This window comes from Ruditapes philippinarum, unplaced genomic scaffold (assembly GCF_026571515.1).
Source record: "Ruditapes philippinarum isolate M1 unplaced genomic scaffold, ASM2657151v2 ctg6014_1_1_1_1, whole genome shotgun sequence".
Lineage (NCBI taxonomy): Eukaryota > Metazoa > Mollusca > Bivalvia > Venerida > Veneridae > Ruditapes > Ruditapes philippinarum.
In genome coordinates this window covers 41,939-58,840 of record NW_026865591.1, presented here as the reverse complement: position 1 = coordinate 58,840, position 16,902 = coordinate 41,939, and the positions used below count along the sequence as shown (strand labels likewise).

The following is a 16,902-nucleotide window of genomic DNA, read 5'->3' as shown; positions in this document are numbered from 1 at the left end:
TTTGAAATTAGTATATTTAGGCACATGCATAATTAACTTAAAAGTGAATTTAGAAAGACCTGGGTATCAGTTAGCTGTTGAATTAATAAAAATTTGGGTATTATACATGAATAGTGGACTTAGAAAGATATAAGTATCCGTGAATTATTGAATAAATACAAATCTGGTGATCAGTTAATTGCTGAATTAATACAAATCTGGATACCAATTAATTGTTCAATTGATAACAAGTAAGGATATCAACTAATTGTTCATTTAATAAAGATCTGGATATCAATTACATTTGTAATTATTGAATAAAAACAAATATGGCTATCAGTTAATAATTGTTGAAACTATACAGATCTATTTATCAGTAAATTGTTGAATCTAGATAGATCTGTTTATCAGTTAATTGTTCAATTTACAAATGTATACAGACCTGGATATCAGTTGTGGAATTAATAAAGATTTGGGCATACATGGATTGTTCAATTTATTCAGATATGGTTATCAGTTAATTGTTGAATATAGATATGGATATCAGCTGTGGAATTTATAATGATCTGAATATAAGTAAATTTTGAGCAAATAAAACAATGATAATCAGTCATAATACTCTTCATCTGAGCAAGAATCACCAACTTCTTCATACCCATCTGCTTTATTTGTTAATCTTGATAACAAATGATTAAAATTATTGGCTACTTCAACTTCATCAGTATCGTCAATATCACCATTATTATGACCATAGTTATCACTACAATAATTATCATTGTTATCACAATCATCATTATTGTCTTCACATTTATCATGGAAACCATCATTGTACATTTTAGTTTTAACTTTGTCATTATCAATTAATCTACATCCTTTCCTTCACCTGTGACAAAATCACCTGCACCATTTGATTCCTTTTTGACAGTTTCTACAGATTTACTTGTTTCAACAACAGCATTATCAGTATTTTTGTCATCATCTAAACCACCAAGCTGTATGTTCATTTTCTGCTTCTTCTTTACTTCTTTTGGTGTTAATATATATTGATCAGTATCATCATCAGAACCAAGATCAAAATTTACAATATCAGAACTGTCATCATTAATTAGCTTATCTCTAGATTTACCAACTTTCTTCTTCTTTCACAGGTGTATCAATGTCGTTCTCTGAAGTTTCTTCGTATTTCTGCGTAATAAGCACAGGGTACAGCATATAAGAATCTTACACCGGCTGCCGGTACAGACCGGAATATCTAGCTCGAGGGTAACTGTTTACGGCGGTAACGAGGCTCTGCCGAGTTTCCGCTAAACAGTTACCCGAGAGCTAGATATTCCGGTCTGTACCAACAGCCGGTGTTTGATTCTTTTTCTTGCATATTACATGTCAATTATTTTCGGAAAAGAAATTATGAAAACTGATACTCTCATTACGCACTTTTTTCTTATAGTAGCGTCATCCTAAGAACGCGATTCATTCATAAAAGGCTCGCGTCAATGACGTCATTTAAAACACGCGACTTGTCTTACATGGGGGGTGTAAGACTATAAGAATCTTACACCGGTTGCCGGTACAGACCTGAATATCTAGCTCGAGGGTAACTGTTTACGGCGGTAACGAGGCTCTGCCGAGTTTCCGCTGAACAGTTATCCGAGAGCTAGATATTCCGGTCTGTACCGACAGCCGGTGTTTGATTCTTTTTCTTGCATATTTAATATCAATTATTTTCGGAACAGAAATTACGAAAACTGATATTCTCATTACGCACTTTTTTCTTATAGTAGCGTATGAACATACAATCTTCATTCATCAAACTCCTCACAGTGATTACCTCCTTGGCAGAATTGTAATCACTGCCTTCAAAGACGTCACATGATGATGAAAGTCACATGACGTAACGTCGAAATTCAAATAAAAATATCGACCGTTACACAGAAAATCTAACGTTATTTTTCTCTTTCTGTTTTATTTTTAACTTTTAGTGCCTACGTTCGATATAGTTTATCAAAAAATTATCGAAGTATACAAATAACGAAAAAAATAAATTCAAAAGCTAAAAAAAATATAAAATATCAAAATATCGTCTCGGTAGAAAATAATCTCATATTTTTTTTAAAATTATTTCTAAATATTCATATTATTTAGTTTATTTATTCACAAACAAATGAGAGAAAACTTATCTGCTAGATAAAAGAAGTAGATAAAACAATTTTTGAAAAAATATGGTATATCAGAAATTCTGATATATTGGGACCTTGGTGGCAGAGATCTACGCCAAAGAATTAAGGGGAGATCACTGTGTGGAGATTGTTCATTCATAACGGAAAAATGACGTCATACTAAGAACGCGATTCATTCATAAAAGGCGCGCGTCAATGACGTCATTTAAAGCACGCGACTTGTCTTACATGGGGGTGTAAGACAGAGTTTTCTAGCACCGGTGTAAACGGTAGATAATCCTGTCTGAGATGCAAGAAAGAGTTTTCTAGCACCGGTGTAAACGGTAGATAATCCTGTCTGACATACAAGAATACGATGTACAGCATCGTCCGCTGTGACCATGATCTACGCTGCATTATCTGCATAATTTGATTACCCATTTTCACAATATCTTTGTCAAAATCTGATTTAGATTTTTCTATATTTAAAAAGAAGCTCAGCTCTCGGATATTGATAAAAATGTGAGCCATTCTTGCTGAAGAGTACAAACATGCTAGGCACATTGCCTTCTTTGTGTTTGATAAAGTGTTATATAGTTAATCAAAAACTTTCTCATACAAATGGCATGCCTCGTCTATTATATGTTCACCAACTTTAAGTTGATTACCAATGTTGGTTATTATTTTTTTACCAGCTAGTTTGTTTGTTTCAGAAGCAGTAAATCCAAGTTTCATCCAATTCTAGGACCGTAACCTTTAACGTCTCTAAAATGAAAACAATCAATTTTTAATGCTTATTTAGTTGGCAATATTGATCATAAAAAATATCATTTTAAAAATTAAGATATAGAATATATCTTATTATCTGTGAATATTTGTTATTTTAATCTCAGTCTGCCTCGTCTTGAGTCACTGTCAACCCTGTCCCAATTGAGCATGATCCCCCTGTCTCTATCTAACGTCAGCCATGGTATGGCTCGCCCTGTCTCACAGCCCGCCCCATCCTACAACCCCTGTATGGGCCTTCAAGTGCTACCCGGATGACAATGACCCAAACAGCAAAACAATGAGCTACGAGGAGAACAGTATATATCATCAATTTTAAATTAATGCTACTTAAAAATAGATATCTGAACATTTAAAATAATTGTCACATGTGTTAGATATAATCAATATTAAATAAATTTGTTTTTGTTAAGAAATTGTTATTATTCATATATATTCCTTTATCAATTCATATAAAAAGTAACCCATCAAAATATGCCTATGAGAATAAATTATATACAGACATAAACCGTAACATTCTACTAATCATCATACCTCTTCTCTATTATTACGTGAGTAAGCAGAACAACAGATAAGGTGCATATTTGCACATTTACGCAATTAATTACGCAAAAAGATATGTCAAACTACACATATATATGCCCTCTTTTCTAGCCATTGACTCAAATTATTGGTAATTTTGTTATAGAAACTTGCCATAAATTGGTACATGGAAGTGTTCAGTTATGGAAATAAGAAAAATAATTACCTACTAGTTATAACCAATCAATATGTGAAATATAAAGAGCTTAACCTTTGAACTAGTGCACCAATTATGACTAATAAATATGTGAAAATATGTGATAAAAAAGTTTTCAGGGCAATAAGCGGAAAACATATTTACATTTAAGGCTTCTGTGACCTTGATCTTTGACATAGTGATCCCAATATCAATAGGGGACGGCCAAAAGGCGCGTTATCGGACTTTCGTCTTGTCGCTAACAATGTACGCCAAAACGGCGCGTTGTCGTGTTTCGTGTTGTCGCGATGTCACATTGTCGCTCGGTTCAAATAGAAGGATTGGCTTATAAGCCAAGCGACACCGCGACGCACGACAACGCGACGTTTAGCGTGCTTCGCTAGAGACAAGACGACAAGGCGACACCACGAAAAGGCGATGACGATATAGGTATCGACAACGCAACGCGCGATGTATTAAATCAGCCACCATATTTAAGTACAAATACTTTTTTGTTATTTCTGTATGTATTGTAAAAAGGGGAGAAACTCTTGCATTTTGTGTAAGCTTTGTAAATTGCTATTATTTCCCTTTAACTATTCGGAATATTTCATATTATCTTATTAAGAATAACTCTAGATTATCCCTACATTGTACGTTGTTAAATGGTGGGGATAATTTGTGGTGTGTTTAACATTGAAATTATCAATATGTGTTTGAATCTGTCTTCCCCATTACTCTTAAATTAGATGTAATTTAAAATAAATTATTGTACATCAATTACATTATAAACGACACTTTTAAGACATGTTTAAATTTAAAACATACATGTACATATATAAAGATTACGACACTTTTAAATTTCTCTAGTTGAATACATTAGATAGTGTTTCATACGGGGTAATTTTTTGGATTAACGCACAGGTACGAATATAAAGTTTAATAAAATATATCACGTATATGGTTGAATATTGACTTTGATTGATATAACTGTTTAAATGCTGAATGAAATGACTATCTTGTTTTAGGCTTACGTTATTAGAGTATGGTATTTAACTTGTTCTTGCCTCCAGATTTAAGATAACTCATTTTCATGGAAAAAAATGGAGAAAGAAACATGTCAGGAAAATAATATGACCATTCGATCAATAGCTCGTATATAATGTTTTAAACCGGAAGTGATTAGCCCTTTTCTACGGTATAGAGCCAGACCAGCCATACAGTCTGAAAACATGGAAACATCCATTACACAAATTTAGCAGTTTAATGGTTAAAAAATAGCGTCCCAGGCGCTCGGTTATATCTATATAAATTTAAGATAGGAGATTTGTCCTACATATTTGATAAGTGCTGTTCATACAATATATTTTTTTTCATGTCTTTATATGAGAGATGCATTTAAGTGAAAAATGAAAAAAAAAGCAACAACAAACAGCTGCTTCTATAAAAGATTTAACATTAAAAGAATCAGCGTGAATGTGCTGTAGATGAAATGTCAAAATGCAAATTATATATACATTTTTAAATGAAAATAGTTTCTGATCGATAAGTTATAATGTCCCGTTCACGAGGAAATTATTCTTTTCACTATAGTAACATTGCATAGTGTCATTGTATCATCGACTTTTCATTATCGTAACATCATGTATTTTGTTCTGTATTTTGTTACTTTCTGGATCTTTACAGACAGAAAAGATGTCACTTTTACATTTTCTTTCCTGATTTTTTTCCGCATTTCCGTTTTGAACAACACTTTTGGTCGTTCTCCTAGGATTGCATTTTTATTTGTTTGGGTCGTCAGACCAAACAAATAATGGTAGCGAAATTTCAGAGCCTAATGCTGTTAATGTAGTCCACTTTTTTGAAGCGGTTACTTCCCTTTAATTGTACACTAACGCCAAAAATTTCAGGGGAGATCAATGCGTAAAGATTGTGAAACCACATGACAGGCGCATTAATTTTCAAGCAAAGTAGTTCCCGAATGGTCGAAGATTTCTAATATTGTTTCATTCTTTATAGATAAACATGCTTACAGTAAGCTCCGTGATTATTTACATCTGTGAATAAGAGTTACAAACCTAATTTAGAATAACTATGGTTTTCTAACAATAACTTCACCGTGGCCGAGGGGTTTGCACGCTTGCTTCTGAATCGGGACGTCTCGAGTTCAAATCCCAGTTGAGGCAACTCATTTTTTTTCCTTTTTTTAAGTCAAATAAACATTGAATTTACTATCAGTGTTGAAAATAGTCTTATAGCCAATTTACCACAGTTAAAACACTGGAAAGCATTGGTGGCACTATACAAAAACAAATTAGTTTATAATCTCACAACACATTCTGAGACCCAAACAAATTCAGCGCCTTCTGTGCTTTGATTTTTCTATTTTAACAAATAAGTAAATAACATGTGAATTATATTCAGTCATTTGAATTATTAAGTGATAAAGAGGATAATGATAATTGATTCGTAATTTTTTACGTATAACTTCTAATCGTCATGTCTCATATTTTGTAAAACCATTATTTTAACATAAAAATCATGTTTGATCAAGTAAAAAAATATTTGTTTCTGAGGAATAATGTACCTTTAAGCTTCAGAATCTGAGTAATTGAGTAATGGATAAGTTCTGTTTTGGAACAGTCAGTATTTGAAATTTAAAGGCACACCGTGCCTCAAAACTCCATATTTCTTTCTTAATTCTTTAGAAATATCAAACATGTGTTAAATAATGTTTTAATAATGAATTTAAACATGTTAAATGTTAAACAACTGTAGAAAGTTGCGCTGAGTGTGCAGTATTGTGTCGTATAGCAAAATGTAAACAAAGTAGTATTTTGACTATCATTCACAATGACGTTCACTATGATGATATCAATTGCTAACATAGTTTAAAGATGTAAAAGACAGTTCATCTATGTGGCAAATGAGTATATCATTTTTTTGAAACTGTAAAAGTAAAAAAAAAAAAAAAAAAATGGACACATTTTGGGAATTAAAAAAATGATAGCATTTTAGGCAAGATGGGACTTTAAAGGAATTGTAATATGAGGTAATAAAAAGGACTATAAGTAGTTCAACTATCAGCAATTTAAAGTGTGATTTTCCGCTGTATGATTTTCTGATGATAACATATTATACAATTTAATGCTGATTTTGGCTTTTTTAGTATATAAGACTTTTTTTGAATTTGATTGTGTTGGAAGCTATAAATCTGATTGAAACACTCTCGGAACCGTTCCTAGGACCAACCAGTACTAAGCGATGTGTGTAACGTTACTTGCACGCGGAAACAATGGTTTGCCGCTGACGGGGGTTGAACCCATGCGGACAGCAATTTTTGGATTACAAGTCCTCATGTATCAGTCACTTAATTGGGTGTGCGACCAGGCCGCAACTGTAGCTCTTGACAAGGGTAATAATTGAAAATCGTACAGGGCTAACATCTATCAAATGCTAGTAAAACAAATGATTATTTACACACCATTCCATATTGTGAACACACAATTTAACAGATCATAGACAATGTGCAATTTCTAATCGATTGCTATTAACAATCAATAATCAAATTAGTGTAGGAGAAAAAACATTCTGATTATTTCAGATTTGCCGTGTTTCATGATGGAAGACGTGCACGAGGTGATAACAGCAGAAACTACAATGAACGTGAATATTGTACAACTTAATGCGACAGAGTTATTAAAATACTTGCCAGTTACTATAATTCTCGTGATTATAATGTGTATAGGAATTGCTGGAAATATATTAGTTATATACATTTACAAAAGTAAATTCAAGAGATCCAGCGCAAGAGTTTATATTCTAAGTTTGGCGTTTGCAGATCTCACGGTGTGCATATTTGGCATACCATATCACGTGTTGGATTTAACACAGATTCTGACCTATCCGGATAAATATCTTTGTAAAGTATTTAGTTATTTTATTGGTGCGTGTACATTTAGTTCAATTTTCATTCTTCTGGTAGTTGGCTTGGATAGGTACCTCAAAGTATGTCGACCATTAAAGAGACAGATTGTGGATTTTGGGGACAGAAAAGCGTGCATTATTGCAGTTTTTGTAGCCATAGTAATATCTGTTCCAAACGGAATAATCTACGGACATAGTTCAGTTAACACTGGCGTGAATAATCATACAGGGATAGAATGTTTTCTTGATGATGACTACCAATATTCGAGTCTTGTTTTCGGATACCTTGTCTTTAACATGATTGTTTTTCTTTTTTCTGTTGTAATTTTGATAATAATATACACATTAATTTGCCGTAAAATTTATAAAAACGACTCGAATGGGGAAATAATCTTGCAAAATAGGCGAAAAGTGTGTTTATGTTGCTATGGTGATTCATCTACCGGTGACGAGGACATAGAAATGGAAGAGACGAAACAAATAGACCTTGAAAGTAAAAATGTGTCTAGTGAAGAGGAGAAAGGAATACAACTTCCTTCAGATAAAAAATCCTTATCTACAAAGGAAAACATTGCAAGAAGGGAAACCTTGATTAGACATGCCGGAAGAAATAAACGGAAAGACAAGGAAAGTAATACAAGAAAGATAACTCTGATGATGATGACGATAACTTTTGTGTTTATCATCTCTTACCTCCCTTTTATGATTATTTCTGTAAGGGATAATTTAGACGAAACATTTTGGGACACGTTGACGGAATCTAAAGCTATCATATTTGATTTATTGTTGCGTATATATCTAATAAACAATGCAGTCAACCCTATCATATACAGTTTCTGGGATTTCCGATTTAGGAAAGAAACTGCAATACTTCTTAGTAAAATATTTTGTTGTGGGAAACAAGCTATTAAAAACGAAAGTAGATGTAAAAATAAGTATTCATCCTATAGTCGTTCTACGAAAATAACAGAATACAATTTATAAGCCGGGAATTGTTATATGTAAAAAAATGCTGAAGTATGTGATTAAAGTTTTTAAACATGTCGGGACAGGAAATGTCTTTTCGGAATTAAAGTTCCATTCGATGTAGGTCTATACTTCAACGCTTTTCACTCAAATCGGTCTAAGACTAGCACAAATATACGATTTTCAATTTATTTCGGATTACAGTTCTTCATTATCTTTTGCATATCTTTCTTTTTTTAAGCGCCCCCAGTTGATCTTAGTATGAAATTAAAATTTTATGTTTTAGGCATTTAGACCTCAGTGGAGTTCCTTTAACCCTTACCCTGCTAAATTGCTAAAGTGGACTTGTCCATCCTTCTTATTGGACACAACCATTTATCATGTTTAGGGAAGGTTTTGTAATATGCTTAGACTAAACGCAACCATTCTAAGATATAACGTAAGCGGCACTTCTTTTTTAACCCGTAAAACTGAACTTTTCACTTAATACAAATTTACTTTATGTGTTATCAAAATGAACTTTTGTATGAAATCGTTCTTTTCTGTGTATAGTTATTTTGTATATGCAGCCAATTTAACGTTGTTTTCTCATCCTCCAAATGAAGACTTATCTTTTGTAACATGTTATTTAGTGAAAAGCATTGAAATAAAACATATTCATATTTTACATGAACAAGGATTCTGTTATAATGTGAGCAGTTGTGATTGAAAATGTTTTATTTGCAACAATAATGACATGGAAGATGAATACCACTTTGTGTTGGTTTACTGTTTGTATGTTTTTTTTAGGAAACAGTATATATACAACTATTTGCAAGAAACCCTAGCATGTTTACATTTTTAGAATTGCTGAATTCAGAAAGGAGTTTAGTGTAACCAAAATTAGCTTCAGTATATATTTAAATTAAGATTTGATTCATTGAATGCAAGGTGATATATAAGACCACCATGTTGTAATATTTAAAATTTTATAAGGATTGTTTACATTACATGTCTTGAATAACACTCTCACAATTATATTTATTGATATGCGTTTCTAAGAATACGGAATTTATTTTCACCGAGTGATATGAAAATGAACATTTCAAGTGTGGCAGTGAAAAATTTAATTCAGTATTTATAGAAAAACTTCAAATATCTGTGTTTTTACATACTTTTTATTTACATGACCTTATTGTTAGAAAATTGCGCCTAATTGCTGAATGTATCGGCTGAAATTTAGGAAGAGAAAGTAAGTCCGTAAAGATACCAGTGAAAGATCGGGAAATGATTTGCGATTGCGAGGCGAAAAAATATTTTTTACAATAGAAAATACCGAAGACATGAGAATATTGCATGTGTATTTGTGTGCAGGTGAGTTTCTCAAGTAGATTTTCGTTAATGTATTCGTAAAGTGTGTAGTGTATAAAGACTGTGGTCGAGAATCTGGCCAAAATCCGCGTAATATGCGAAGGTTTGTGGGGTGGATGGGGCGGTGTGGGGGAGTAGGGATTGGCACCAGCAAAGATTTTAAAATTATAACCTCTCATTCTCGACTATCACGATCCATAAAACTGTACCTGTAATGTTTGCAATTGTTTTTATAATGTTAGGAGACCACTTTATTAAGTTCTCGTATTACTATTTTATGTTTTAATTAATATCCTCTAATAAAAGCCACTGATTGTAAATGCAATTGATTCGAGTTTGTACTACATTAATTGATTACCAAAACTTATCATTATGCTGGAAAATTACTGAATGCGTTTAATGTAAAAGACCTTTTTAATCATCATTTTGTGTTTAATACTCAATACCATTACTTCCTCTTGAGACTGAAATCAATCATTTATTGTGCAACATGTAATGTTATGATGGTGTAACGTTTAATTGCATACCATCACCGATTACTGTAAGAATAATGTTTGATAACGACGTCAGTTTAACTATGGTAACCTGACTACAAATGTGCTACTATTGTTACGGGACTACAAAGCCCAAGATCGTAAGAACGATCCTGCTCCTTTACTACTACAATTTATATCAGCTCCGGAAAAATTGACAATGAAATCCGCAATTCTATTTCCTGCTTACTTTAACTTTGACCATGTTGTATGGTTGTTTCCTAATTAAAAGTAATCAATTTCGAGCTTTCTTTGAATTTCTAGCCAGCCATGAGATCGATATTCAAAATTCAATTAAACATTAGACAGGAATCTAGGTGTCAATCGACATTATGTCATTCTCGACTTCTAGTACATTTCACGGGTCTAAAGTACTGGTTTGAAAGGGTTTCTGTGACTCTTTCTAACTTGATATTATATTTTCAGAAATGTCTGTAAAAAATTGCCATGTTTTTAAATCCTTTTGCATATCCGGTAAGTTTTGCAAAAAAGAGTATATAATTGCGTCTTACGTGTTGTCACGGTTATCCTCTCACTTCAGAGCATATTTTACCAAGTGATACATTGTTACCACGTGCCACAATTTTACACAAGAACCAATGCGCCACACTGTGTACCTATTTCCATGTCCACAGATTGTAGCGCAAAGGAAGGTCGTCAGCGAGGTTGCCGGTATGTGTACCCAGTTAGTACAATCTTATACACAAAATCAAGGGCGTCACACTGGTGTACCTATTTACCACGTGCTACATTTAGTACGATTTATTATACTTAATCCTTGAAACGTATAACAAATTTATTATTATAGCTTTAAGCGACACTTTTAGCCTAGCATGTGTTGTTCATTTCTAGCAAAGGTTTCACAAGCAAAACAATAGAGACAATATACTAATAAAATCAATACATACAAGAGGCCCACCATGATAAAAAAACTTGTGAAAACAGAAAATAGAATAGATCATGTCAAGAAAACCACAGTATACCTTTTTTATATATATAGTTTATTTGAAGTATCAAGCATTCAATTTATAGTACTAAGTGAAATGTTTATTTGCGTTTGCCATCTACCGCCGCCGCCGTTGTGTCCTGTATATGACAGTGACCGTTAGCGCACTCCCTGCAGTGACCATGGTTACAATGATGGCCACCATTGTGACAGTCACCAGCGTCCTGACACATATATGAGCTCCTGTCATAAGTTGTGATTAACGTTAAATTATGCGCGTAAACTTGTTGGAAGCAAAACAATTGAAATAGTGAGAAAGTAGACAGTGGCAATAACGTCGAGACACACAAATTTGAAATCCATGAAATGGTTTAACGCATTTTCCTGTTGTCTACGAATTTTGCAAACGCACATAGATTTTTGACTTTGAATACATGTACATTAAGCGGCTACACAACCCGCAAATTTCCTTTTAATAGCGAAACATATTAAAGTGAAAGGAATGAGGGATGTGTAGGAACTTTTTAGTCATGTCATATACATGTATATATATTGATGATTGGTTATGAGTTACTTCATGTATAATATTCATTGAATGATTTACCGAAGCTGATGTTTTGAATATATACTCATCCATACAAGTCATTACAACATAATACATAATCTTACTACTATTCTGAATAACAATAGACTAACGTAATAAGGGAAGTAACTTTGCAAGAAATTCCAACAATATAACCTGTAGAGTTTCCTCTCTTTTCATTCATATATAATCAGTTCAATAAAAACAAACGCTTTTCACAAGCTTTCTTCGGAAAAAATTGACGCTTATAAAATAACAAATGACAAATGACGCAACGTCCGTTTTTGTTTTTTTCTCTCTCTTTTCATTCCACATTCATATTCATATTACAACTAATATAAGAAAAAAAACTATTGTAATCTTATACTGGCATTTCTGGTAATATTGCTTAAAATTGGACACCCTAGCAATTTTCTCTCACTTTAAACCATCATTAATATTCTTAGACCAGATATTCCTAACGTATAAAATCATTTACTCACATCAACAAATATAAAAAAAGTGGTCACTTAAGCACGTATCCACACAGAACGAATCAAGTCATTATGTATACGCACTTTCCCTTTATGACCCGTTGAGTTTTTGAAATATCAAGTCCAAGTAACCTTGACCTTTTGACCTGACAATGTAAGTGGTAGGTAGAACTCATCAAGGTGTCTTCGAATATGAAGTTTAATTGAGTATTGGAATAAGTAACAAGTCCTATACAAGTCTATATAGTATGGTAGGCCAAACGTATAGAGCTCCCTAGCTATAAAGTACATCATGTAAACCTCCATCTGCATGGCTTGTTTGTATAAAATGGAGCATTATCCTCTCAAATAGTGTTATTAGTGCTATCTTCACTTGAAAACTGCCGTGAACAACTTGTTTACAACTATTGCATGGAAGCACTGTAGACTGTTTGAGTTGATATCCCATTTGAAGTCGTTTTGCGAAGAAATTGGTAGGCTACCCCTATATAACAAGATCATTTTTATGTGTCAACCATTTCATTCCTCTTTAATGCCTCAATTTTTAGGTAAAATTAGGGACTTTTTCTTACACTAAAAGACTATGAAAATCAATACCTTATTCACGAAAAACCCCGCGGGAACCACAACTTCAGAGAGTGAATTTACTCATTAACATCAATTTGATTCGCAAAACCCTAAATCTCTCCAATGACCGCGGACTTAATACGGATATAAGAAACAATATTGGTCCAAAAATAACTTCCGTGTGGAAAACCACTTGTTACAACAGTCAGATTTATAATTATTAACAACAACACACTGAGTTCTATTTGTTAGAAATGCTTTGATCCATGAAAAAAGGGAATCTAGCATTTTAGATTGACAGAGAATATTTTTCTTTTCTTTTTCTATATACGCATAAGGAAACCCCAAAGTGGAACCTAGGGCTATATAATAAGGTACCGATGCACTAGACAATATTCCATGCCAAATATCGTAGCCCTAGCCTTGGTGGTTTCATAGGACAAAATTAACAAATTTTGTTTAACCAGTTAGACTTAGAATATTGTGGGTTTATTTTAACGATTTTTTTTTACACTTTATATACAAAAACAAATCGCCGGTCATAAAAACGACCATGCCATGCGGAGACCTCACGGATGTAATTCTTGGACTAGGGCTTCGAGACTTATTTGTCCAAAATCGAATCCGCAACGAAATCAGACAAATGGTGGTCAAACATTTGTTTTTTGAATGTTAGGGGTTTTACGAAATTTTATACACATTATATACATATAAATTATGAATGATTACACGTGTTTTTGTTTATATCTTAAACCATGTGTTGGAACTACATGTACGTATAATCCGTTTTAAATCCGAGATTTTAATGAATAATAGCCGATATGTTCAAATTAACTATATTGATGATGATAGTTTTGTTAAATACGTCTTTAAAACGGATGATTTTTCATTTGTATAGTATTTTTGCCAGTTGTGTGTAATTTATTTAGAGGTGGGGCTGAGTTAGTCATGTTGTAAACTTAGATTCAAACTAAATTACATAGTTGTATTATTTCATGTTAGTTAGTTTAGTGTATAGACGGTGGCTCTACTAACTACACTTTTGTCTGCAATAATTAACATAATTGGCACCCGTATAAGAATAAAGAAAAAAAAAGACCTTTTGAAAGCAGAATTATATCATAATTTCACGGGAACAAATTGATCAAAACGATCAAAATACAGAAATGTTTGTGTGCATTTAATTGTTTAGTGACTTTACAGAAACAAGCAAAAACATGTCATTTTATGGTATTAGTTTAATGATATATGCTTTGGTGTATCAAAGTTTATTTAATTTCCACCTTGTCCCCCAGGTCTTCTAGTACACTGGCAATGACCATCCACGCAGTGGGCATTATCGTTATTATCTCTGCAGGTAACACTGCTACAATCGGAAAACTGAGTGCATGCTATGCCTGCAACAGAAATATATACTTGAGAATACACAGTTTAAACAACCGTATGATACAGTCACAGAGTAAGAAATCCCTTAGTACCTCTTATTTTCCGGTCCTTCTCGATTTTGGAATTACTTAAGTGGACGCATCGATATCGTTTCCTGAACTTCTATGTTTAGAAACGAACGCCACTGACGCGTTATGAAAATCTCTAAAGACAATGTTTTGAGCTTGACAATGCTATTATACAGTTTTCAAAGATAAAATTACTGAAATGCTTAGTTTGAAGAGAAAAAAAAAGTTTTTTTAACAGAAAATAAAAGCTGAAGACGGCTTTAAGAGAAGCCGATCATGTTGCACAACCCTTAAAGTTTACATATTATTCCAAAAGTATATGCATATTTGATCAATGTTTATATACGTTTGTATTGTGTGCTACGTTTGTATTGTGTGCTACTAATACAGGTATTCTAAAAACTTTTAGTTGATGTATTACCATGAATATACTAACATCCACAAGTAAAGCAAGAAATTCTCCACAAAGAGCGTCGTGACTTGAAACCAAAGTGTAAAAATATATGTTCACATATACATATTTACATGCACTTACCAGTAGGACCACTTGAGCATTCGCATTGGCCGCTATTGCAAACAATATGTGTATGCATGTGACAGTGTGTTAAGTGGTGACGTTCACACTCCTGTGTATTTCCACATGGTTCAGAACACACGTATCCTACAAAATAAATAATAACATAAAAGATGAGCCTAATTTAACAACTGAGCTATTAAAAATTCTACACCTCTTATGGTCATCTATCAATCGCATCTTCTCGGCCATTTCCGTCAAACTTCGGATATCATTGATAATAGCCAAAATGTTCCGATTATGCAATGCGTTAATTGAGCTGATGGCTGATTAATAGCATGTAATTATATATAAAAAAAAACAACAACAAAAAAAACGGCCCTCTTTATGGTTGTGGTTTACGGATGATGAAGTTTTGGAGTAGGGGGTTATTGGGGATGACTGGGTGTATTCATTTTTGCAGGTCAAAATGTGTGCCTCACATTTGTAATGGGTTCTGCATGTTTTAGCCATATTATAATGATAGAAAAATTACCGACACACATTTTATCTTATGTCGAGCATACCTCATAAATCATAAAATTACATGAAGGTATTAATATTATCGTAGGAAGCATTCAATTTTACTTCCCTTTTCTATCAACTTGTCAGTAAAATGTGAGACACACATAGATTTCCTGTAAACTAGTATACACCCGTTCATTCGCACTAACCCGATCTGTTTAAAGGATTTGAAAAATAAATCTCTTTTTGTAGACATTGTGACATTTCATCTACATTTTTGTTCTTCAAAATTTGGAATGAATCTGCATACTGCTTTAACTTATTTACATAAAGTAATGATCACCTTGCCAATAAGTGTAACAACTTAAATATAATTTACATAAAGTAATGATCAACTTACCAATTAGTGTAACAAACAAGATTGCAAGAGTCACTTTCATTTTTGATGTCTTCACTTCAGGAATAGTATTAAGTAAATACATTAACCTGGGACACTCTGTTTTATATCAATGCCCCCGATCAAGTTCACAATATGTTATTTCACATAACGTTAAATTTGTCTAAAAGTGTGACACAATTGTCATGAAGTAATAGCACGGAACCGATAACGTGACGTTTAATTGACCTTGTTGTCCTTATTTTTGGAAACAATGAAATCCTTAAAAATTGGGTTATTCCATTGATTGTTATATACGGCTATCGATACATGTAGCCAGCCTCAAACCAAATATATCTAGGATGTAAAATCTGATCAAAATCTAAAGAGAAACAAAATATGACCCTGTATTGTATTCCACATGTGAAACACGTGCATATATTATTCTTATTTTGTCTTTAGTAGAACCTATGGCGTTCTTTTATTAATTGTGAAGTTCTTTTAGGAATTCTGTCTTTCTTCAACTTATCGTAGCAGAATATTAATTTATAAATATGCCAACAAATGTACGATTCTGCAGATAATTATCTATAGTTGTGATGCCATTGTTGTTGTTGTTTATTGTCTGGGTTGTTGTGCTTTCATCTTTGCATATCAAATAATAATTTTGCAATATTGTATTCAGGGTCAATAAATTGGAAATAAACTGTCATATACGTGCTCCAGTTCAACAAAGCGTTAGCTAAACTAATATATAGCACTATAGATATTAAGTGTAAACTCAGATAAGAAGACATTAGTGATGTTATTGTTTCATTTTCAAAGGATCAGGATTTAATCAGTCGTCTGGGGTCAATATGCAAGCATTATTCGCCGCCGATAAAGGGAGCACAAAGTAGGAGAGTATAATAGCCCTAGTTATATGATACTATTTTTAACGGGAAGTTCATATCTGAAAATAATTAGTCACATGTGTATTACATTATATATATATTTATATATTGTTAGCAAAAAAGATCCTTCCCGCAACAATGGTGTACATGTTTATATATAACAATTATAATATATGT

At 32.8% G+C, this 16,902-nt stretch overlaps 2 protein-coding genes across 2 annotated transcripts; one reads left to right on the top strand and one right to left on the bottom strand.

Annotated features, from left to right (window-relative positions):
• Positions 1-4,520: 4,520 nt before the first annotated feature.
• On the top strand, positions 4,521-8,550 carry LOC132729643 (orexin receptor type 2-like). The gene is made up of 2 exons (XM_060715446.1): positions 4,521-4,563; positions 7,244-8,550. The coding sequence occupies exon 2, from the start codon at positions 7,258-7,260 to the stop codon at positions 8,548-8,550; it is 1,293 nt and encodes a 430-aa protein (XP_060571429.1). The 5' UTR covers positions 4,521-4,563; positions 7,244-7,257.
• Positions 8,551-14,149: 5,599 nt separating this feature from the next.
• On the bottom strand, positions 14,150-16,014 carry LOC132729647 (integrin beta-5-like). The gene is made up of 3 exons (XM_060715451.1): positions 15,857-16,014; positions 14,974-15,099; positions 14,150-14,381 (listed from the first exon to the last, which is right to left on the bottom strand). The coding sequence occupies exons 1-3, from the start codon at positions 15,936-15,938 to the stop codon at positions 14,257-14,259; spliced, it is 333 nt and encodes a 110-aa protein (XP_060571434.1). The 5' UTR covers positions 15,939-16,014; the 3' UTR covers positions 14,150-14,256.
• Positions 16,015-16,902: the final 888 nt, after the last annotated feature.

What these genes read in the sequence shown, in the direction of transcription:
- LOC132729643 (XM_060715446.1), top strand. Translation starts at nt 7,258, where the DNA reads ATGATGGAAGACGTGCACGAGGTGATAACAGCAGAAACTACAATGAAC.
- LOC132729647 (XM_060715451.1), bottom strand. Translation starts at nt 15,938, where the DNA reads ATGTATTTACTTAATACTATTCCTGAAGTGAAGACATCAAAAATGAAA. An exon ending in CTTGTTTGTTACACTAATTG is followed by an intron (nt 15,100 to 15,856) that starts GTAAGTTGATCA and finishes TTTATTTTGTAG; the next exon opens with GATACGTGTGTTCTGAACCA. An exon ending in ATGCTCAAGTGGTCCTACTG is followed by an intron (nt 14,382 to 14,973) that starts GTAAGTGCATGT and finishes TTTCTGTTGCAG; the next exon opens with GCATAGCATGCACTCAGTTT.